At 39.7% G+C, this 25542-nt stretch overlaps 1 protein-coding gene across 1 annotated transcript in view; it reads left to right on the top strand.

The window, feature by feature from the left end:
* The first annotated feature begins 1829 nt into the window (after positions 1-1829).
* Abca9 (ATP binding cassette subfamily A member 9) overlaps positions 1830-25542 on the top strand; it is a 70137-nt gene continuing 46424 nt past the window's right edge. Inside the window, exons 1-16 of the mRNA XM_057775063.1 lie at positions 1830-2027; positions 3942-4051; positions 6815-7022; positions 8724-8888; positions 10096-10199; positions 10714-10940; positions 14264-14405; positions 15003-15188; positions 17423-17570; positions 19947-20115; positions 21446-21504; positions 21727-21837; positions 22947-23122; positions 23438-23557; positions 23766-23904; positions 24390-24480. Of these exons, the coding sequence (XP_057631046.1) occupies positions 1991-2027; positions 3942-4051; positions 6815-7022; positions 8724-8888; positions 10096-10199; positions 10714-10940; positions 14264-14405; positions 15003-15188; positions 17423-17570; positions 19947-20115; positions 21446-21504; positions 21727-21837; positions 22947-23122; positions 23438-23557; positions 23766-23904; positions 24390-24480 (2192 nt within the window). The 5' untranslated portion in view covers positions 1830-1990. The remainder of the gene's footprint in view (positions 2028-3941; positions 4052-6814; positions 7023-8723; positions 8889-10095; positions 10200-10713; positions 10941-14263; positions 14406-15002; positions 15189-17422; positions 17571-19946; positions 20116-21445; positions 21505-21726; positions 21838-22946; positions 23123-23437; positions 23558-23765; positions 23905-24389; positions 24481-25542) is intronic.

Below are 25542 nucleotides of genomic sequence, written 5' to 3'. Positions count from 1 at the left end.
GGTCTGAGGAAAGAGGGAATATATTCATTTCTAAGAAATAATACATTTTCTAAAAGACAAGATCTCCTGAGTAAATTGGGAGCATGGGGACCATGGGAGAGGGTAGAATGGGAGAGAAGGGGAAGGATAGTGGAGAAAAATATATAGCTCAATAAACATGATTAAAAAATGAACTAGGGAAAGATTCTGGTCCCATTGCCAGGGATCCCACAAACGGACTAAGGCACACAACTTTCACCCACATGCAGAGGGCTTCCTTAGGTTCCATTCAGCTCCCCAGCTGTCAATCTGGAATCTGTGAGCTCCCACTATCTTGGGTCCGCTTTCCCTGTGGATTTCCCTGTCATGATCTTGGCCCCACCCATGGGAGACCCTATTCTTCCTAAGGAAGGGATGAGGGGTGGGGTGGGGGGAGCTAGAGGGGAGCAGGAGGAAGATAAGGAGGGAGAACTGTGTTTGGCATGTAAAATGAATTAAAAATGTAAAATAAAATAGAGCCGGGTGGTGGTGGCCGCGCACGCCTTTAATCCCAGCACTCGGGAGGCAGAGGCAGGCAGATCTCTGTGAGTTCGAGGCCAGCCTGGTCTACAAGAGCTAGTTCCAGGACAGGCTCCAAAGCTACAGAGAAACCCTGTCTCGAAAAAGAAAAAAGAAAAAACTAAGAATGAAAAAAAAGAAATAAGACATTTTCTAAATTATATTCTCTGTGTACAAAATGTTAGCAGTATTAGTAAATGTGCTAATGAGTGTTCTGCAGAAGGCACCAGACATACAGAAACAATCACAAGGCTTGTTGTTCTCACCGATTATGAGTTCAATCTGGTTGTGCAGACTTTGCTGAGCAATTTCTGGATCTAATATAATAGCAAACAAGCAAATAAGCCTAAATAAATACTGAAGGAATATTTCATATCTGTGTGATGCTTTGTCTTCCGCGCACACAAGAAGTTCATGATAATGTAGCCATTGCCTGCTGCAAACATTTGACAACGCGGGGAACAGGACATACTGAAAACCAGAGGTTGTCTATAGAGAAACTTGCTCTCTCCTCGCCCCTGCCCCCATAAGTGGTGGCGCGCAGGGGGCGGGGGTACATTGCATATGTGTACACACTCAGATAATTCAGATAAAGGCCAGAAGACAACCTTGGCTATCATCCTTAGAAACATCATCCACCTCCAGACAGGCTAGCCAGCAAGCCCCATGGATACTCTTGTCTCCCCCCCCCCCCCCAGTACTGTACATTGATCCCAAGCTAACACCCCTGATATTTCTTACATGGGCTCTGGAAATCAAACTCAGTTCCTTATGCTTGCAAGGCAAACACTTTACTAAGTGAACTTGCTCCACAGCCTGAGAACACATCTCTCTACTCTGCTTTTCTGCCATAAATGATGATGGGAATAGGATGCACACAGTGCTACAGAAATGTAGGCGAAAGTGCAGATTTACCCTGTAACCCTGGAAACATTGCTATGCTGCTGTCGTGTGCAGAACCAGCTTTTTAAAAAAGTCAATGAAGGGCTTTGAGAAATGATCACATCCAGTGTGTACATTTATTCCTGTAATTTAGGAAATTCTTTTCTGCTCTGCTTTGAGCTGGCCTTTTTCTGATTTTTGTTTAAAGAACACTGCTGCTCAGAGCCAAGTCTCCTATCGGGGTCTAATCTGAAAGAAAGAAAAGTGCTTTTTAAAAAGCCCAGCTTCTTCCTGGTTTGATGGTTGCTAACGTTCCGATATGTCCAGCCAACCATCTGCAACCACAAATTCCCTGCTGAGGAGCTGGCGAGAGGCAGAGGAAGAAAGAGCAGTTCAGGAGTCACTACATGAGCAGAGCTTTGGCAGTCAGGCTGAACTCAGTCAAGAATTCTCTTCAGAAACCAGAGTAAAACAGAACCAGAACCATTCCCGATAAACAAAATTCAAAGCAAGATGTAGCCGTGATCCGAAGAAAGAGATGTGAATTCTCCTCCAGGACAAAGATCTGTGGATGAACTTTTGGAAGATTCCTGCGTTAGCTTCCCTCAGTAAGTTAGCCTCTAAACTGTGGTCATTAGCATTTATGTAACGGGACAAAAAAAGGCATCAAAGTCATGCCAAACATTTCAGTGGAAGTTACGAGTAAGTCATCTTGATTTTTCAAACCTTTGAGTATTTCATACTGTATGGCTAAATAGCAGTTGGAAAACGAAGAATTTACCATTTTGCTGCATGCCTAAAGCATTTTTCTAAAAAGCACACACACTGGACCAGGCGAGCGGGTAAGTGGAAAGGAATGTAACTTGTTTACCTCGTGCTGTTTTCAAAGCTACTTGAACTGCTTATTCCCCTTCTGTGTGCGGTGCTTTCCAGTTTTACGGCCAGAGGAATGTAAACATCAGGATGCAAGATTCTGTGAGCTTTGAGTTGTTTTTAACTGACTTGAGAGTTTTAATCAAGACAACTTAGGAAATCCTCTATTGGCCCTGTTTATCATACTAAATATGTGAAATAATTTAACTTGTGCAATGCTTGTCGTCCCTGAGTAGCAGGAATACTGTCCAACTGGGAAATTACTAATTTTTAACAACCAATGTATTATTTTTAAACTACTCAATTTACTATTCAAAACAATTTAAGCTAATTTAATATTTTCTTCTAGAGCAAATAGCATTTTGCATGGGCATGTACAATGGAATAATTAATTCTCAACAGCCAGGAACAAATAACTTAATGCATGATGGTTAGATTATATAACTGTTTTTATTTATGAATATTTTCTTAGATAGTTAGATACATTAACTATCTAAGAAGAATTGGCACTTGAACAATATATCTTTATGCTTTGAATACCAAGACTTGTTACAGCGTTGATTTCTAATTGAAAATGTGATTTAATATTAATTGGAGTTTCCAATTGTCATAGCCTATTGATGATATTATTACTTGGAGATTATTTATGTAAGTGGAAAATCCAAACATTTGAAGCAATATGAAATTATTTAAAATGTCCTTTTGTGTCCCTTGAACTTAGCTACTTACTATTGACCTGTGGTTTTTTTCAGTGGTTTTTGTAAGAGTTTTTCAGACTTCAGTTGCGAAAGGTCAGTAAAGGGCTGAGTTAATCATTGTCTTGAGTTCATGACATACAAAACGCCTGTCTTTTCTTTTTGTTTATTTATTTCCTTTGACTCAAATGTTTCATTTCATACTTGACCTCCATCCCTATTTCCCACTGCCTAAGATAATCTTTTAAAATTGTATTTGGTAATGATCTTTTAGCTTCAGGATCTATTTAGAGATATGTATTGCTCATGGTGTGAATTCGTATAGATTATATTCTTATATAAATCAACCTTCTCTTTTTTTAAAAAAGACTTAGTTGACACCGTATTGTTTAGGATTTCTTATGCTGAGCCGTGGGTATCAACCCAATGCTTCTGAGTCCCACGGAGTTCTGTTTGAATAGTGTGTGTAAAGGCGTGTTCTGTAACACCCTGTCACGGTGATCTGTATCTGGAAGAATCTGAGTACAGGTCCCTGGTGAACCCACACCTCGGCATATAGACCCAGGAACTGACTGGTAGTGGGGTTCTGCTGAATAGTAGCTAGTAATTAGTAGTAACTACTGGTAATTAGCAATAACTAACTAACTGACAGGGTAACAGGGATCTCCACCAGCCTATATAAAGCTTGGACAGCTTAGCTGCCAAGTTTCCTGGGGGCAGCACGTGACATTATTATTAGTCTCTGAAAAGCCATTCCATTGAAGAAAAGACTCTTATTTTTTTTTCAGTCGATTTTGCCACCTCCTCGTTTTCCTTCCTTTCCTCTGTCTATATTTGGCGCCCTTCTTCTGTAGGCTTATAATTGGAAGCAGCTGCTCAGATGTGTCCTTTTCGTTTGATTGCGCAGTGCTTTCTGTTTCAGACTTCCACATTTGCCTCCTTTACATCCTTTAGAAAAACAAGCCGGAATGAGGAAGAGACACTTGAGAGTGGGTCAGCAAGCGTGGGCTCTTCTCTGCAAGAACTGGCTGAAGAAGTGCAGGATGAGAAGAGAGACAGCGATGGTATGGCCTAGAATCTATGTGCTCTCATATTTGGAAAAGAAAACAGTATTTTCTCAGTGATAGCCACATGGTAATTAGTCAATGATTTTTTTATATAACCCAGATATAATTTACAGGCTAGAATTTTTCAAGTCCTGGGCTTTTCTACTATTTTTTTCACATAAAAAATTTGAGTATGTAACATTAAATACCTTACTTGAGATATTTTAAAACAACTCATATTCAGAAATGCCCTATAAAATGAAGCTATACCTTTATACAACAGAAATAATAATTAACATCTGTTTTAATTTCGGTCTCATGAGGGCATAGACACTGAGGTTCAGGGCATCAGCAAAGAAGCGTGTAACCTGAGGTTTAAGGGAAATGAGAAAAACCTTTCACAAAGAATTCTCATTGGCACTCTCCCCCATTCCCTACAACTCCACACCCAAAACAATTCTCAGAGCTATCTGTGACATCTACAGGACAAGAATAATTCACTTACTGCGGTTTATACCAGGGTGTATTCTCAAACACAGACGGAAGCAAGCTTAATGTTTAGACATTAATGTAGATAAACGTCTCATGAAAAGGTTATTTTAAGGAAAGGACTTTAGGTTAAATATATACAGAACTGCGGGAGCATGAAACACAGCAATACTTTAGAAGTATTAATTGTGTATTGCCATGAATATATAAAGTGTGATGACATATACAAAATGAAAGGTTGCGGTCATTTCTAAATAGTAACAAAGATAGGGCACAGTGCTGTAGATGGTGTGATTAGCAAAGTGACACATAGTGTGTGTAATAATATACTGCTGATTTTTCTTCAATTTGAAAAGATTCAACCCATGTGATTTTGTCAAAAAGTGTCATGCTAGTGATAAGTAATGAGCTTTGTTTAACCACTCTACCATGCGAGCATGTATTGAAATACGTTGTACACATATACGAGTACAACTTTTATCATTTAAAAATAAAACACCTGCATAATTTAAAATATCATAAAAATTTAATGGATTTTTAAAAGATGATCATATTTTGCTGAGGAAAAAAGATACTTGCCACAAAGAAATTACAAAACTAGAAAGATAACCAGGCGGTGGTGGCGCACGCCTTTAATCCCAGCACTCGGGAGGCAGAGGCAGGTGGATCTCTGTGAGTTCGAGACCAGCCTGGTCTACAAGAGCTAGTTCCAGGACAGGCTCCAAAACCACAGAGAAACCCTGTCTCGAAAAAAAAAAAAAAAAAAAAAAAACTAGAAAGATATCTATGTAGCTATCATGTCCTTCTCAGCAAGCACACTGTAGCTACAAGGTGCAGTGAAAGCAACAGAAACAAAATGATATTTGGGTTTTTCTTTTTTATTTTTTTTTTACTTTTGGTTTTTCGAGACAGGGTTTCTCTGTAGCTTTGAAGCCTGTCCTGGAACTAGCTCTTGTAGACCAGGCTGGCCTTGAACTCATAGAGATCCACCTGCCTCTGCCTCCCGAGTGCAGATTAAAGGCGTGCACCACCACCGCCCGGCTGGGCCTTTATTTTTATTGCACTAGTACTCTTTTTGTTTTAACGATGATATATATTTTCTGTAGAATTAATGATATACACAAATTAAAGTCACTCATTAAAGGTATTAGCAAATTAATGTCATAGTCTATGAATAGTGTGTGTATTCATCCAAGAAACATTTGATGAATGTTTGGATTGTCAATGAATAAAATATTCAAGAGCTGTAAGGATAAAGCAAAGGTCATATGAATATTAATATAAAAGCTGAGGACCTACTTTAAGTGATTGTTGCACTTCCAAACGTTCGCTCTTTTAAATTCTATGCATACATACATGTACATGCATACACATAGCTAAAACTGTGTATGATGGATGTGGTATACCATGAGAGAAGAACAAATAAATAAATCCTTTTTTATAATTGACATTTTCATGTATTTATATAATGATTTTTAGTTGCTTTTGATCATCACCTCTTTCACTAGAATCCTTCGTCTCCCAGGTGCCCATTCTTCTTTCATGTTTCGCTGTGTGACTGTGTGTGAGCCACCGAATTTAATTAGAGTTCCCTCTTTGAGTCAAACTAGGACGGCAAAATGAATTCTTTGCACTGGGCTTCACACATGGTCTGTTGTGTTTACAGTTCTAGAACGCAGTGACCATGATAAAGAACATTAAAATTCTTCTGGTGAGCATTATTTTACTGCCTCTTCCTTGTGTAGAGAGCTGAAGAACAAGATAAGGCCGTGCTTCTGTTGAGGGAAGTACTTACCTATTCCATGCCGCCCTCCCTTCAAATACCAACGAGTGGTCCATTCTCGTGGTCATGTGGCCTCTGACGAGACTTATTAGAGGTGACAAGAGCTTGGCCTTGCATTGTTGAATGAGAAAACACTTTCAGTTATAATTGGAATTGCTGTCACAACCCTGTCTTGGTGAACAATGCTCCTGTCACAAAATGTGCAGATGAAAGAGCAAAGTAGGAGCTGGAGAGCTGGCTCAGCGGTGCAGAGCACTGGCTGCTCGGGCAGAGGATCTGGGTTTGATTCCCAGCACCCACACAGTGACTCACAGTTATCTGTTACCTCCTGATGCCCTCTTCCGCCCACTGGACATAAATTAAATGGACCTTCGGAGAACAAAAGTAAAATCAACAACTTTAAAATGGAAGAGAACAAATGAACAGCAGCTGTATAACAGGATGACGTTGTTTTGGTTGTTCGTGGGAGAAAGCCTGATAGTTCTTTCTTTTCTCTTGTTACTATGTAGGAATGGTTTTTCTCATTTCTTCTAATATTTCTTACATATCAACTGTCCTCCGATTTACATCAAGTTCATGACGCTCCTCAAATTCCTGAAATGGATCTAGGACGTGTTGATGATTTTAATGATTCTAATTATATGATTGCATTTGCTCCTGAGTCTAAAACTATCTATGAGATAATGAACAAAGTGGCATCAGCTCCCTTCATGAAAGGTATGTTCTGTGGCGGTTCATGCAATCATTTCTTTACTTTTATTATTATACTCAAATTTATTTTAGGATTTTCTTGAAAAAAAATGTGTTAAATGTTAGCATTTCTAAAGTTGATTAACAACATGGATGGGTATTACTTTCTGATATCAAGGAGGATATCTTACTCCGGTAATACCCTTGAGCAACTGTACTTCAAAGAGAATTAATATTCTTTATAAAGTATATCAAAATGAGATGAGTCTTGGGTTATTTAAATGTATGATGTACACAGAAGGTTCTGTTCCACCCAGTTCTGCAGTCATTCAGTCTCAAAGAAACACATGAGGCTTTTATTAATTATAAACTATTTGGCCTGTTAGCTCAGGTTTATTGACTAGTTTTTACATCTTAAATTAACCCATAATTATTGTCTATGTTTAGCCACAGTGTTTGATAGCATTTATCAGTGAGGCATTCTCATCTTGCTTCCTCTGCATCTGGTTGGTGACTGCATCTCTCTGCCTTTCCTCTTGCCAGAATTCCCTTAGTCTGGTTGCCTCACCTATACTTATTGCCTGGCTACTGGCCAGTCAGCATTTTATTAAACCAGTATGAGTGACAAATTTTACAGTACACAGAAGCATCCCACAGCAGATCCCCCCTTTTCAAAACAAGACGCCAAATCTATTCTCCTTTGTTTAGCTGTTTTTCCTGATCATTATCCATAAAATCTTGTAATCAACATGCTAAACAAAAACAAACATCCATGAACCTTTTTTTTTTTTAGGAATGTGGGCATAGTTTTCAAGGCTACTTCCTGCTGATTGGGAGTACTGATAATCTTATGGGGATTCAAAGAAAGTTTGGGATTATAGTCAAGTCATGACTGGAGTATTCTGTGAGGCTGGATCATCAGGCAGCAGACTTGAGGCTGTTCTTGATGTAGAACTCAGAGGAAACTACAACAGAGGTGCTCTGAAAAGTTGGATAATATGGGCCATTTGCTACTATTAGAGATTTTTCAAGGGGGGGTCTTCCTGGATCAAACCTTATTTTTCTTAATCCAGAATGAATCCACAGCCTCCCATTTCCTGCAGAAACAAAAGCAAAACCTCTTCTCCAAAGTAATACATCTTTTGACTTAAATTTTTAAGTCAAGGCATTTTCAAAATACAGGTTGGATTAATCCAGCAGCATTTATAATCAAATGTCTTTTAGCAGCTGTTGCTCCTTCCTTAGCAGTCAAAGAATTCAAAGACAACGCAATAACATACAGTATCCAGAGTTTCTGTGTATTTTCCATCTTTATGTGGGGGTTTCTCTCTGTATCTTTGGTTGTCCTGTAACTCACTCTATAGATTAGGCTGGCCTTGAACTCATAGAGATCCACCTGCCTCTGCTACCCAAGTACTGGGATTAAAGTCATGCACCACCATACCCAACTACTCTATTTTTTTTAGGACTTTATCCTTTTTCTTTTCTATCTAAAGCCTACATATATTTTTTAAAAACATTGTAAACTAGAGTTTTTTTCCCTTCTGAATCTGTCTTTACTGTATATCTCTAACTTTTTCTGATCACATGAGTCTTTAATCTGCTAAACGATGTGACTAGGGAAGAATTAACTCAAACATAAAATGGTCTCACGTCTCTTGAATCTGGTATGCTGCCATTGAACTACATAGGAATTTTACTGAACTATTCCATTTCTTCACATGGCAGGGAGAAGAATTGTGGCATGTCCTGATGAAACATGTATGAGCGAACTAGATTTAAATTACTCAACAGACGCAGTGAGAGTCATCTTCAAGGATACATTCTCATATCACTTGAAATTTTCATGGGGTCAGAGGATCCCGCAAGTAAAAGAACACAGAGACCATTCAGGTAACTTTGCCATTAGAAAAAATATATTAATGTAGATATTGCTATTATGTCATTAGACCCGAGGGACACATACAGAAGTTAGATGAACACCATAACCCCCATGATAATTTCTAATGTCCAATGGATTGATCATTATTAAACGAAACCTCTGTTTTTAAAAATATAATTTTATTGATATATATTCCTTGCATATAGTGATGGATTTATATTCAATCAAGCCTGTTATGTACTTTGACCATATTTACCCCACCCTCTCCTTTTTCTCCTCTCTCCTTACTGTTATTCCCATTCAGTCTTGCTTCTACAATCATGTCATTCATGTATATGTATGTATGGGTTTATGTATTTATAGAAAGTCTAGGTTCTGTAAATGAGAGGGAATGTCATAATTTGTCCTAAGTTTAACTCATTTTGTTTAATATGATGACCTCCTATTTCATTCATTTTCCTACAAACTACATCAATTCTTTTTCTTTATGGCTGAATAGAACTTCATTGTAAGTAGGTATACTCACCCATCTGTTGATAGATGCCTAGACAGACTCTATACCTGACTAGGATGAATAGTGCTACATTAAACATAGGCGTTCAAGCATCTCTATGGCATGTAGACCCAGAGTCCTGGCATAAACTCCAGCTTGATAGATATTTTATATATCACAGCTCCACTTTTATTATTTTTAGGAGCTTCCATGCTTATTTGAAAATTATACTTTTAAGTTCTTTATTCCACTATGAACTTAAAGCCTTCCTGTGAGCCCACGACCAGCCTGAACTACAGAATGAGATGATGTTTCAAGAAAATCCAAAAGTTACACATGTTATTATTTCTGTTCTTTGATTTATTAAGAACTTCAACAAATTGGCTTAAGTTATCCCCACTTATTTAAAAATAGCTCAGTGTTTTCTGTGTTAGTGAGTCTACTCTTTGTTTTACTGGCAAAAACAACAGAAGGACCAAACATTTTAAAGTTGAAATAACTATAAAATAGCAGTAAAAATAATCAAGAACTTACCTTAAAGAATGTCGACAAAGCAGTCTTGGTATGTCCTTTTTGGTCATGCTCTACGACCGAACCAATATGCCCTTCCACACACTATCCTATTATAGATTTTAAAGACATTTTGGAGAATTACAGATTTTTATTTGCCCCATAACTAGTACTGTCTGGTCGCATAACGGTGGTTGTGTCTTCTTTTCTTGAAGCTCCTTGCGAAACAATGGATGACAAAATAACTTGTAGAAATTCAATCTTCTGGGAGAAAGGGTTTGTAGCCTTCCAAGCTGCCATTAATGCTGGCATCATAGAGGTGAGTACTAAGCTAATGGAAACTAGGTGCATTGTATACTGAATTTTGATGGGTGGTGATATAGATTGTCTAACTTTGTAATTTATTTGCTTTTAGCCACTAAGCATAGTATTACAGACAGCTTCTTTATCCAGACTGTAGTGTCAAGTTACTGGGGACTTGAAAATATACACAGTATGGATACTTTTAAGCAGAGATCCCGGTAATACAGAGGTAGAAGTATAGATATGCGGTTATTAGGAGGGCTTTAGGGTCTATTGTGGGGTAGTAAATCATGGGCTGCATAAACGATAAAAGAGGAGATGCTCTGATTAGAAGCCCCAGACAAGATCTAGCTTGAAGTGTTATTCCAGCTGGTTTTAAAAACAATAGTAATTTTTTTCACTGAAAGACTTAAAGTAGAATCTTAGAAACCAACAACTACAAGCTAATGCCTTCTTACAGACTGAAGAAAAGAGCTCAAGGCTGCAATGAGATTACTGATAATAATTTCTTCATTGGTGTCTCTCTTTAGATTACAACAAATCACTCAGTGATGGAAGAGCTGATGTCAGTTATCGGGTCACACATGAAGATACTACCTTTTATTTCCCAAGGAGGAGTTGCAACTGATTTTTTAATTTTCTTCTGTGTTATATCCTTTTCTTCATTTATATACTATTTATCCATCAACATTACCCAAGAAAGGCAATACATTACAACACTGATGGCAATGATGGGACTTCGGGAGTCTGCTTTCTGGTAAATCGCTTGTCTGTAATACACCAAACAGCATGTTAACTAGGGGGACTCCCTAGGTTTGTTTATGTCATACTTAGTCTTTTGTCTTGATACTTTACTAAGCTAGGGCATATGGATGCTTGAAATACATGGACTTACATGCCCGGTAACTGGAATTTTCTGTATTTCTTTGACTTAAAGAAAGCCTAAGGGGCTCCTATCTTCATGACAATGATGACACAGGGATTCTCAGTTATTAGCTTCTGTGTCTATGTGAACTGACATATATGAGAAGTTATGAGTCTTTTAGGGAAAATGAAATATGTATTTTGGATACTATGTTAAATGAAATATGTACTTCAGATACTATGTTAAAAGTGATGATGATTTGACCCCACTTTACATGGGCCATGGAAGAGAAAGCTAGTATGTCCTGAGCTTTCCTTAGCAGAGACAAGAAAGCAAGCAGTTAGGGCAGTGACCAGCCCCATGGGAAGCCACAGGCTGTCTTCATCTCAGCCCTTAGTAGCTTTCACCTTGGGTGTGTGACTTAAACTTTGTAAACCTCAGTTTTCTTTTCTGTGAAGCGCCAGTCATAGTTCTACTTCTTGCTGGCTGCAGGATTAAATACAATGTACTTAGAGTACTTTCCGCAGAAGTTGAGAGACATTAAATGCTCAATGTTAGATGTTAGCTGTGGAAGTGTAGAAAACAGTGCATCATGAGAGAACAGAAGATGTAACTTGGGAAACTGGGGGCCCAATAGTTAGTGACAAGATTTCCAAATAAGATTAGCCAAGTGATCCATTAGAGATAGGCAGAGAGGTAGGAAAGAACACAGAGTCAGAAAGCAGTGATTTGAATGTCAAATTTGCCTTTTACGAACCGACCAGTACTTTCAGTGTTAAAGATGGTATGGAGATTATACACAGTGTCCAAAGAGAAACCCTGCTGAGTAGGAAGACTACACATTTTACTGGCCAACTTGAGCCAAATTTGTTATTTTTTTCTAAGATATTGTTCACTATACTAGTGTGGAAAGAAAGAAGATAGCGGCTCGAGAGATAGATCAAGGGTGAAGAGCACAGGCACTCTTGAGGGTTTGCTTCTCAGTTTGCTTCCCGGCATCCCACACTGATAGCATACAACTGCCTGTAACTGCAGGTCAGGGGACCCCACAACTGCCTGTAACTACAAGTCTGGGGACCCCACAACTGCCTGTAACTACAAGTCAGGGGACCCCACAACTGCCTGTAACTACAAGTCAGGGTACCTTACAACTGTCTTTACCTACAAGTCAGGGGACCTTACAACTGTCTGTAACTACAGATCAGGTCCAGAGGAGCTTGCATCTGCCTGTAACTACAGGTTCAGGGGAGCTTGCAGCTGGTGTTTCTGGTCTCCATAGGCAAACACCCATGTGCACACTCTCTCCCCCACACCCACCCACAGAGATGCACATATACATAATGCAAAATAAAATATATCTTTCATAAAGGGATGGCAGGTTTGATACAATGCAAGGTTTTTGTCCCTTTGTGTACTAAAATTATGCCCACGATATTGAAGAGAATTTTTTTACCAGATTTTAAAAGGTATTGAAATCTATGAAGAGCCAGTAGAAGATAATATATCTAAAAAATCTAGTGAGGAGAGATTAAAAAATATTAGGGCTTTTCTTCCTCCTTGAAGGAAAGAAATATTTTATTTGAATAAAATTAAGAATGTAATCCATCATATAAATAAGTTGAAAGAAAAAAACTATATGATCATTTCATGAGATGCTGAAAAAGCATTTGACAAAATCCAACACCCCTTCATGATAAAGGTCTTTGAGAGACCAGGGATACAAGGAAAATATCTAAATATAATAACAGCAATACATAGCAAGCCAACAGTCAGTATCAAATTAAATGGAGAGAAATTAAGAAGTCTATAGAAGACAGGTAGATGAACAGTTTCAGGTAATTGTAGCATACTGAGAAAAGGGCATTGTTAAAATTGGTCAGGAGAAATAACACTTCCTGAACTTGATGGGATTGTCTACTATAAATGAAAGGAAACTAGGTGTCCATTGTGGGCCTATCACCATGTTATATCCACAAAATACCTGACTAATTTAATGCTCAGTCTTTCCCTAGAGAGGAAATTGAAATGTAAGGGAATTAAACAATTGCTTCTTAACATATGAAGTTGTAATGTAACAGAGAAAATTTGATGCCAAGTCTGTGACATTACTGGACCCTATGTTGGGCCTCCTCTGTCCTTGGCATCAAAAGTAAATACGCCTCTTCATATCTACCTACCTGGCTGTATTCTCCATAGAGATGTGTATTCTTGCACTGATCATCTATATCAGCAGCTGACCAAGTACTTTTATGCAAGTTGTGATGTAGGAGTGGCTTGTCTGGGATGAAAATTAAAAAGAGCAGTAATCACTTTTTAGGGGACATAACAATCGATTGGAAACTCAAATGTCTATAAATACATTCTCATTTGGGATATAGCCATATATTGGGCAGAGACTGCGTGTAATTGCTCTTGGTCTGTGAAGGCAGCACTGATGGCAACAAAGGCTACTTGGCTTGCAAAGCCTAAAATGTGGGCAGTATGTCTCTAATGCCCACGTTGTGTCCCTGACTTCCTTATGAAAGAAGGCAAACAGAACTGAAAAAGCAGCACAGATTCTCCCTTAAACCCTCCCTAGAAGCCTTTGATCCTCAGACTTGAGAACGATGACTTTCTTCCTGTCCAGTTCATGTCCTTCTGTTTGCTGCTTTAGTTCCATTCTGTTGCTGTGATAAGCCAAAAGCTACCCGAGGGAAGAAAGGATTTACTTGGATTATACTTCCCTGGTCCGAGACCATCATTGAGGGAAGGCACAGTAAGAACTCAGGGGCAGGAACCATGGAAGAGTGCTACCTTGTGGGCTTGCTCTCTGGCTTCTGCTTAGCTGACTTTCTCATGCAGGACCACCTGCCTGAGGAATGTCGCCACCCACAGAGGACCGGGCCCTTCTGCATCTTTCAATGAGCCCATGCCTCCCAGACATGCCCACAGACCAAGCTGGTCTAGGCAGTTCTGCAACTGAGGCTTCTCCCTTGCCAGATGATTCTAGGTTCTACCAAACTGACAATGCTTACGAGAGCAGCTATTTGCTGTATGCATTTACTTGTTTATTATCTACTTTATAGAATATGAGCTTTAAGATGAGGATGTTTTATGAATTGTTAGGAATTACCCTTTCGGAAGATACTCTTGATAAGTCACACACGTTTAAGCTAAGTGAATGAAGAGAGTGACCGAGTCACACCATTTGCACTAATCCTGTGTTTCTTGGCCAGGCTTTCCTGGGGTTTGATGTATGCTGGCTTTATCCTTGTTATGGCTACTTTGATGTCTCTTATTGTGAAATCTGCCCAGATTGTCGTCTTAACTGGTTTCATGGTGGTGTTCCTTCTTTTTCTCCTTTATGGCCTGTCTTTGGTAAGTTGGTGAATTCTCTGTTCCCACTTTGTCCTTCCCTCCCTTCGATCATGCACCATTGCTTTTTTCTATCCTTTCTGTTCTGTGCAGTATTTGCACAAGGCACTATCCACATAGAATCCAATTGAAAATTGATGAGATATACTTTTCAAATACTGCACTGGTCAGCTCTCAGTCCCTATAACAAATGCCGGAGACATTCAGCTAACAAGAAGTGTTTGGGTTGGGTTATTTTTCCCTATAATTTTGGAGCTCTTAGTCCAGGATTGGTTAACCATGTTACTTTGGCCTGTCTCTGGCTAGCACACCATGTCAGCAGTTCATGGTAGATCAAAGTTGCTCACGCCACAGCCAGTATGTCAAAAAGAAAAAGAGGTGGGGCTTTCGTAACCTCTTTCAGGATAAGCATCCAATGACAGGAGAACTTTTCACACACACCACTTCTTAAAGATTCTATTACCTCTCAATTGTGCCTCTGGCTGGAGGCTTTAACACGGGCACCTTTGGACAACCCTTATCCAAATAGGAAATTGCTTTTAGTGTGCTAGCGATGGCCCTCAGACCACCACACCGGTTCATTTTTGTTTCTCTTCTCAGATAACGTTAGCTTTCCTCATGAGTGTGTTGTTAAAGAAACCTTTTCTCACTGGTTTGGTCGTCTTCCTCCTCACCATCTTTTGGGGAAGTCTGGGATTCACAGCGCTGTACAAACACCTTCCTGCCTTTCTGGAATGGACCTTGTGTTTGCTTAGCCCCTTTGCCTTTACTGCCGGAATGGCCCAGGTAAGAATGAAGAATATTTGTTTTTATCTGTTTATGTGTGTGTGTGTGCACATGCACAGGCATGCTGTGACGTTGGAGGTCAGAGGACAGCGTGGCAGATGTCAGCTCTCTCCATCCACCACATGGGTATCAAACTCAGGCACCAGCTGAACCGTCCTTGCTGTTCCACATATTATATATGTACACAGCACTGTAAACACATTCCTTCTATGATTTATGCAGTACCAACCAAACACTGAAGTACTCTCCCCATCTTTATAGAGATAGAAGTTTAAGGGATAAAAGACATTCTTGGCTTTCTCTCTCATATTTTTTAATTTTTTTGTAATTTTTAAGTTATAATCACATCATTTTCCCCTTTCCCTTTCCTCCATCCACCCCTTTCCATGCCCCTCCTCTCCACCTGCATCGCTCCCTTTAAAATCTGTGGTCTCCTTTATCATTGTTTTACACACACACACACACACACACACACACACACACACACACCACATGCACAGAGACACAAATGTATAAACCTACAAATACAAACTGAATACTTTTAGTGTTACTTGTATGTATGTGATTTTAGGGTTGACTACTTGATATTGGATAACCAAGTAAAGGGCTCATCCTTTGGAAGAACTCATTCTTCATCTGTCATCATCCTTAGTCGCCCTGTGAGAATTCCGTCTTTCACGTTAGGATAGCTATTGGTGCTGACCTTTTTCAGGCCGTGTTTAGGCATATTGTTGAGGTATAATGAACGCAGTTCTCTGTCATTTATAGCAATTTTCCCATTCCTCTGGTTCTTAAAATCTTCTTTCTCTCTCTTCTGTCCCCTGAGCCTTAGGTTCAAGTTGTGTTGTAAGTGTATCAATTTCAACAGTGAGCCCCACAACTAGTGGGGCTCTTTACATTTTGACTAATTGTAGCCCCCCCCCCCCCCGAGACAGGGTTTCTCCGTAGCTCTTTTGGTTCCTGTCCTGGAACTAGCTCTTGTAGACCAGGCTGGCCTCGAACTCACAGAGATCCACCTGCCTCTGCCTCCCGAGTGCTGGGATTAAAGGCGTGCGCCACCACCGCCCGGCTAATTGTAGCTTTCTATAATGGTCTCCATCTGTTGCACAGAAAAGCTCCTTAGATGAGAAGCGAGAGCTGTATTGGATTGATATTTAAAATGCAGTTAGGATCTGTGTTGATTCAGTAAAATGACAGCATAGGTTTTCCCCTAAGGTCAATGACCTCACCAGCCCTGGGTAGCTAGCTAGGTGTCCTGTACCAGGCACGAATTCCCTCTTGTTGAGTAAAGCTTCAGTCCCATCACAGAGCTGTTGGCTAACATCAAGGTCTGGGTACCACGATTGCCTCTTTAGTTACCAGACTGGCCATTGGTGTGGTTAGTAGGCATCACAGTTGGGTATGACTCTTCGCTGCTTCCCTCCCTTGGCAGCTTGCATACTGACATCCAGTACAATGAGAACTAGTCCTCAGGAGGAGGCTTTCCAGTTAGAACTGGGTCAAATCCCCTGAGCCTTGTGTATGAAGTGTATGGTGCCTTTAGCAATAAGGACTTACCTCCAACCTCTGGCAGACAGCAGCAATAGCTTGTGTTATTCGGAGAGTCTATTGGACTCCCATAAACAGCAACTTGAAAGGGGGTTTCTCACGACTGGTACTGAGATGATCGTTAATTTATGGCTCTAAATGTAGCCACATTTGATGGTTGATGTGGCTCAGCTTAGACTTCTAACCTAATATTTGTCTTATTTAAGCTTGAGAAACATGAGCCTTAACAGTATCTTAAGTATTTGAAAATTAAAACTCATTGGACATTTCCACATGAAATTAAATCTCCTCCCCAAAAGTTAATTCATTTGAAATCATTGCATGGTTTTGAAATTATTCTCTTTTCTGCCCAACTACTAACAAATTTTCATTTCTCCATTTTTCACTATGGAGTGCCTCACTCAAGAACACCTTCCCCCTTTATTCCTTTTAATCCTGGTGAATTTTTGTGTTAGATACGTCTCAAATACCACTTTCCTAGTCCTTTTATCTCCTCTGGGAAGATTTCACCATCATCTGTAGTCTGTAGTTAGATGGTGGCTGCTATGAGTGGCAATAGGCCTGAGCTATATAGAGACATAAGTTGTGTCTCATTTATCTTTCCCTTGATATCTAGCAGAATTAAGATCATAAATATCTTTAAAATTTTATTAATCCTTGAAAAATTTGATGTCTCTCTTTTTCAGCTTATTCATTTGGACTACGACATGAATTCTAATGTTAATTTGGACTTTTCAAACAACTCGTACCTAATCATAGCCAACCTCTTTATGTTGATTTTGGATGCTTTTCTCTATTTGCTACTGGCATTGTATTTTGACAAAATTTTACTCAGTAAGTAGTAAAATTATTGTAATTTTATACATTTCTATTACTTGCATTTATTTAAAGTAACTGTCTATGACAGTGGTTCTCAACTCTCCTAATACTGAGACTTTTTAATATCCGCTGGAGTATGGGAAACGAGTCAGTGACCCTATCCCTATAAAAGATGATTCTCCTTTTCCCAGCATCTATGCATTAACATTATCTCTTCAGCTGGGGATGGGGCCTGGCACTCCTCTAGCCCCCCTGTGCTGACATTTTTACTGACTTGATATTGTATAGGTCTGATGCAGATAATCACAGCTGCTCTTAGCTCATGATTGCAATAGTCACATCATGTCTAGAAGACAGTATTTCATAGACCCCCCCATCCTTCTACACTTACACTCTTTACACCTCTTCTTCTACAATGTTCCCTGAGCCTTGATGATGGTGGTATTAATATACACGTCCATATCCCCTGGCTCTTAGCGCTGTGACCGGTCATTCATTAACCGGTAAAAGAACCTTTTCTGATGAAGACTGAGAATAGCTCAGGTCTATGGCCAGTTTTATGTCAGCTGTGGGCTATATTACCCTTGGGCTGATGCTCTTGGGTTATATAATAAAATAGACTGAGGAAGCCATGGGAATCAAGCCAGTAAGCATCACTCTTGCATGGCTTTTGTTTTGGTTGCCAGCTCCAGGTTTCTGCCTTCCTTCCGTTCTTGCCCCGACTTCCCTCAGTGGTGGATGAATACGTTCTAAAGTGAAGTAAACTCTTTCATCCATCCCCAAGTTACTTTTGTCATGGTATCACAGCAGTTCAAACCCTAACTAAGAAAATGGGTATAGACGTAAGTATTTAGAAGACTTTTTTTTTAACACAAAGCTTTTTGAGTTTTATTTTGTCCTCCAGTTGGACATTTATTTAACATGCATGCATTTTAAAACAGTAACAGGGACTCGAACTGTTCAGAGCAGACATTAGACAAGCACAGGGGTGAGAATTCTTATTTTTTTTTTAAAAAAAAAAATGGAATTTGCAGCCGGATATGGAGAAGACAATTGAACAACATGGTCATTTAGCAAAATAACAATACCAAGATCTTCCCTAGGGCCCATGATCTCCAAGTCATGGGATTTTTGACCAGGATTATAGTACCAGACATGCAATTTACTCCTACGGAGCAAACCTTAAATCCAATCGTAGTTATTTACCTGCTATCGCTGGACCATTATTGCAGGAGATACATCTTGCTGGATAGTGTTGTAACACACATGGTCCAGTCTGAACCCTGCATCTTTTGGCACTATAGAAACTGGCCAGTATGGAAGATGCTTCCTGAGTAACTGGGCATTAATTTCTCCATGTCCTTTTGCTAAATTGTGTGATATCTTAGGCAATAGGATCTTACTATAGTTAAGGTGGGTGTCTAAAGACAATATCAATGCCTTTGTTTTTTTTTTTTTTTTTGGAAATCTCTGGGGATTCTCTGACCAATAACTCATAGGAAGGTGCCTTATGCCATGCATTCCAATTTTTATTCAATAATTACCCATGTCTTCTAAAATGACATTGTCCATGCATGCATGGTAACTTCACTTGAACTCCTGAAACTGGCTTCCTAGCTAGTGGGTTTCTATAAGGCCCTTTCATAAATTCTTCGTTTTGGTAAACTCACTCATTACTCCCTCCTCTTCCCATTCTCCCATCCCTATCAACCTTCAATCCCTTAGCCCTCAGAATCCCCCTCTTCTTTCATTTTGCACGTGTTCTACCATCCTTATACTGACATTGTTTGAAGTTGGGTTGTGAGATAACAGAAGTCTAATATGACTTTTCTCATCCTCTTCTTTTGGGTTGGCCCCATTTCTCTCCCACATGCCTCCCGTACTCCCAATGACCTTCTACCCTGGTATTCCACTCCACTTCTCTCATTTTACCTCAGTCTACCATGTCCCTCCTTTAATATTTCCCCAAACCCTACCCCTCTCTAGTTTTCTGTTTTCCATTTTGCTCCAAGTTAAACTCACAAAAGAAACTATTTGAAGCAAGGCTCTGCATACGAGAAAGCACATAGGGCGTTTGTCTTTCACTCAGTTTCATTTTTTACAGTCCCATCTGTTTACTTGCAAATTTATTTTCTCTTAGAGCTTAGTAATATTTCATGTTGATATTTACCGCATTTATCCATTCATTTTCATCTTAATAGAATACTTAATTTCCTCCTGAAACAAGTCACTCTGGCCTAAAGACTTTTTCTTTTAGTTTACAATGCTGCATTTTTTTCATATTCTAATGTGGACTCAGGGTAGAGCCATAGAGGTTGGTTTGCCATTCTGTGCTGAATGGAATGCAATCCTCGGAGTGGTGACTGACCCGACACTTCCCTGTCCATATAGGTAAGTATGGACATCGACGTTCTCCGTTATTTTTCCTGAAGTCATCTTACTGGTTTCAACACAGCAGAGCTAATCACGTGGTCCTTGAGAATGAAATAGACTCTGATCCTCCACTAAATGACTCGTTTGAACCAATGCCTCCAGAATTCCAGGGGAAAGAAGCCATCAGGTAACAAACAAATCACAGGGAAGCGCCATGGAGAACAGGTCCCCAAAGAGGGACCTACCAGGGCAAGACACTGATGTACAAAGATCTCTTTCTGAGCCCCTCTGGACCCACATCCTCCGAGTCTACTGCTCCTACAAAAGGATGTTTTCATTGTAGATAGCACTGTATTTCACCCCGTCTCTGTCATTTACACTTACTAATATCTTTTGGTCGACAAATAAATACTTCATCCCCATTCTCATTGTCTTCCTTGTCTACTCTTCATATTTTGTTCTGATGTCCTCTTGGCGATAAACAGGGTACTGTCATCTTCTTTCTCTATAATCTACTTTTCTCTTTTCAGGGCCTTCTTGGTGGATAGGATGAAAACAAAATATAAGGGAAGCATAAAGGGAGGTAGAGACATTCCAGAAAGATGGGAAGAGATGATCAGACCATAGGGCACTAATGCCCTACGTCCCCTCCCCCAGAAACCACAAATGAACTGTGGTCAGTGCTGACTTCCCAACAGCTACACATCCCAGTCATCCTTATCTTCTTGAATTTTGTCTGAAGTCCACCTGATGCTTTGCTTTGATAATTTAAGAAACTAATGCCTGTGGTCTGCACAGGATCTGGAGCATAATAGACCTTCAACTCAGAAAGTTTCTGTATGCTCCCCCCCCCCCCTTTCTTTAAGACAGGATCTTACTTTGTAAACCAGTCTGGCCTGGAACTCACAATGTATTTCAGGCTGCCTTCACATTCCTAAACTTCTTCCTTTGGTCCCAAGAGCATCACCACACTTCAATTCCACAGACTCATCACAGCTTCTCATCATTTTCTTCTCCTTTCCTCCTCTTTCGACATTTCAAACATCTTGAGTTCTGCAGTTCTTGCTTTCTGTAGGAATCAACCTTATGTGATAATTAATATTGTCATCCTTGCTTTATTGTCAAAGACTTGGACTCTGAGTTCTGTCTTTGTACCAGAGCTCTGGGTAAATGACACAGACAGAAGTTCACTCATAGGGTTTTACTCCAGAGCTCAAGACATTTTGCTCTGACGTGAGTCCCACATCATTGGAGCTCCTACTACTGATCTCATCTCCAGCTTTCCTCTCCAGTCATCTGCCTGATCTGTATGCAGAGCTGTGTGTATTCACATGCTAGCTACTCCCTCCTCCTCTACATTCTGTTGAGGTACAACTGTCAGAGATACTGCCTCTCATGGAATTCCCAGGATGCTTCTGACTGTGCCTGTGTAAAATCAAGAACCTCCAGGCTTTATCAAGCCTTCCCCAATCTCTACAATTTCCCCCAAACAGTTATTTTTAATTTTTTTTTTGCAGGATCAAAAATCTTAGAAAGGAATATACAGGAAAGCATGGAAAAGTAGAAGCTTTAAAAGGTAATAAATAAGATTATATTTAACATAGCTGTTTGATTTAGAGACTTATGAAACTTCAGTAGGGATGAAGAAGAACTATTACAGACATTTAGACCAATTTTAAGATTGATTTTACTTTGAAGATTAGTACCCACACTTATCTATGCGGTGAGACATTGTGAACCGTGAAGCCTATAACATGGCTACAATGTACTGAATGTAATCTCTTTGACGCCACATCAGGTCTGGGATTTGACATATATGAAGGCCAGATCACGGCTCTTCTTGGCCACAGTGGAGCTGGGAAAACCACACTGATAAATACACTCTGTGGACTGTCACCCCCAACTACAGGTAAGAGGTCACTTGTCAAAGACAAACCCGAGGGCAAACGGATAAATTGCTTTTCACTAGTTAACTTGCTGCACCATGTTACCAAGACAAAAACATTCGGAATTTCTCTTAAATGTTGCACAGTGGATGCACGTGTTGAATTACATATTTCCCCATTAGCAGATATTGTTTTCTGTTTTCAAATGTCATTTGAGAAGCTAAGAAAAATTTTAGAAGTTTCTTTATTGTTACATAATTATACAGATTTGTGAAACTGTTTGTGTTCTATACAAGTGATGATAACTATTCAATTATTAATTGGTATTTCTGCTAGATTAGACGCTATTCTGAGCATTGAATCTCTCTCTCTCTCTCTGTGTAGTATATGGGTATGTGGGGGTGAGCATGCTTGGATGAGCACATGTGGAAGCTGATGATACAACGCCTTTCTCAACCACTTCTTCACCTCTTTGTTTTAAATGATTTTTTTAGTTTAAAAATTCTTTTTAAAGTTTCATATACTTGTACAGTGTATCTGGGTCATATCCATTCTGCACTCCCGCTCTTCAGCACCTCCTAGTCCTACCCCAACTTCATGCTTCATGTCTTTAAAATAATTATAAATCCAAGCAGAGCAGTACTGCCCATATTCACATGTGTGTGTGGTCCTCCTCTGGGGCACAGAAAACTGACCTTCGCACACAAAGTAACTCTGCCTCCCTCAGAAGCCATTAGCTCTTCAGCTTGAAGTGGGGCATTTGGGAACCCCCCTCCCATCCATGTTAGAAGTTTGAAGTCTCTTCCTATTGCCTTCACCTTATTCTTTGAAGTAAGATTTTGCACTTAACCTTATGTTCCGTGTTTTGGCCAGGCTCAGGGCTTCAATGAGTTCAAAGGCTCTTCCTTTCCTCGCCTGTCTTTCCCCACACTAGGTCTATGGTCCATGCTGCCACACTCACACACACTCAAGTTTTATATGATTTTGAAGATCTAAACCCCAGTTCCCACATGGCATAATAAACACTTTACCCTCTCTGTGTTGCAAACAGACAAAATATGCTTGAACGAATCTTGTAATATACATAATTTATACCTTGACCTGATGGTAACTCCTTATTTTCTCTGCATAGGTTCCGTCACCATCTATAATCAGACACTTTCAGAAATGGATGACTTTGATGCTGTCGTCAAGCTCACTGGAGTTTGTCCACAGTCCAATATACAATTTGGTTTTCTCACCGTGAGAGAAAATCTCAGACTTTTTGCTAAAATAAAGGGAATTCTGCCACATGAAGTAGAGCAGGAGGTAAATGAACATGTCCACTGTTATGCAACAATGAACGTGAAACTCATCACCTAGAAAATATTAAAGGTGCTTGTGTTGTCTGTACACATTTGCCATATAAAGTTAGGCACACGGGATCTTTCTGAAGACAGAAAACTGTTTTAAACATAAGGGAGCCAGGGTGATTCATGCCTGTCATCCCAGCATTTGGGAGGCGGAGGCAGGAGTATTGCCGAAGTTTAAGCCAGCCTGGGTTACAGAGGGGAGACTTGGTCTCAACAAAAAAGTAAGAGCAAACATCTTAGACTTTAGACTAAATATTCTTTATTTTGTTAGGTACAGCGAGTTTTGCGGGACTTAGAAATGGAAAATATTCAAGACATTCTTGCTCAGAGTTTAAGTGGTGGACAGAAAAGGAAACTGACTTTTGGGATTGCCATTTTAGGAGACCCTCAGGTAAGGTGATCAAAAACCACTCATGAAATCAGATTGAAGATGCAGAAGCTATTATATTCAATAAATCTGATAAATTTAAGAAAACTTTTAAGCACAAATGCCAATACTTTGACACCTCAATGGGTGGTTTTGTTTTTGTTTTTGTTTTTTTAAAGAATAATCTTGCCCCAGAGGGACAAATGACTCTGTGGTGTTTTCTACTGTACAGGTTTTGCTACTGGATGAGCCAACCGCTGGGTTAGACCCACTTTCTAGGCATCGCATATGGAACCTCCTGAAAGAGAGGAAAGTAGACAGAGTAATTGTCTTTAGTACCCAGTTCATGGATGAGGCTGATATCCTGGCTGGTAACTATGGTTTTGTTTTTCATGTTTCATTAGTGAGAAAGAAGGACTTAAAGATGGGTTGCAGACAGGCACCGTAGACACATCGCAATAGTGACAGCCACAGCCAACACAGGAGAATTGCTTCCACCCATTTGAATCTCTGTGTTCTAGGTGAAGGCCTTTGTCCCATGAATGCCGTCTTAACCCATCACAGAGAAGGGAAGGTTGTAAAACGTGCAGTGCTATCTCAAACATGCTTTATTCCACATGGATAGATGTCAGCAGGCTTGAAAGATGTAGATGCTTAATAACTTTCCGAACTACACAGAGGAGAAGCAAACATTTCAGTTACCAGAGTAGCCAGAGAGTCACAGGATGAGTATGCCACTATTTTAATGTGACGTGCTTCTAAATCGCCATTGGTCCGTGGATTTTGATTTTTCACGTTTATGAATACTGAAAAATCATTCTTTGTTAAAATTTATCTTTTGGTTCTTTCCAAATAGACAGGAAGGTGTTTATATCCAGTGGGAGACTGAGGTGTGCAGGGTCTTCTCTGTTCCTAAAGAAGAAATGGGGCATTGGCTATCATCTAAGGTACAGACGCATGTTGAACCCACTGGTGATATGCACCATTGGTATCTCTTTCATTTTGGATAATCACATAATTATTATAAATGGACTTTTAAAAACAATAAAAATAACATCATCCTGGGGATTCAATAGACCTCACTGTTTCTTTTTTAATTTCTTCTATTTTAATTTAATTTTTGAGTTCATTTTACATTCCACCCACAGGTCTCCCCACCCCACCCCTCCTCCTGTCCCCTGCCTGTCCCCCAGCCCACCCCCTACCACTCCTCCCAATATTTAAGGGCTTTCTACAATACTAGCATTATCCATTGTTACAAGCAGAATAAATAATTTCCCTCCCGTACTCATTGGTGCCTGGGCAAGTCTCTATGAAGGTCTTTGTATTTGTCATGTTTCTGTCTTAGGGAGGATAGCTGTTACCTCCTCCTTCATCACACTCAACCATGTATAAACATTACCCGTGTATATGTGTGTGCCATGTGTGAGCATGCACATATGTATATGGTTGTTCACATAGACCACATTACAGCATCAGATACCTGGAGCTAGCGTTATAGGTAGTTGTGAGTAACTATATGGAGGTGCTCAGAACCAAGCCTACCTCTTGCATAAGAGCAGAGAGTTCTCTTAACCCCTGAGCTCTCTCTCCAGTTCCTTTATCTTAGAGGCTGTTTCGTTGTTTAATCAATTTGTTTGGTCTTCAGTGACTTCATCTGTAAATATACAGTACTACCTATTTTTTGGCTACGGGTAATGGATGAACACTTGACAGAACACAAAGCACTTAACTGACTTAACAGTTTCCCATCTCCCTCAAGTTTCCTGAAAACCTCTTGCTTTGCATGACAATCCCGCTGTAAGCCATGTTAGGGAAGGGGCTGAACTTCTTCTGCCCGGTATACTTGATAATGCTATGCACAGTACTTTCAAAGCACAGACCAGTTTTGACATTACATTTAGATTCATGTAATCAGTGATGTGTGATGTTTGTACTGCTAAGTTACCTCAGTACATTTCAGTGGACATGACTAACAGTGGTGTTTCTAAAACCCCATGTTTCATAAA

The sequence above is a fragment of the Chionomys nivalis genome, chromosome 7 (assembly GCF_950005125.1).
Source record: "Chionomys nivalis chromosome 7, mChiNiv1.1, whole genome shotgun sequence".
Taxonomy (NCBI): Eukaryota; Metazoa; Chordata; class Mammalia; order Rodentia; family Cricetidae; genus Chionomys; species Chionomys nivalis.
The sequence above is the reverse complement of the archived record's forward strand: the minus strand, read 5'-3'. Positions and strand labels throughout refer to the sequence as shown.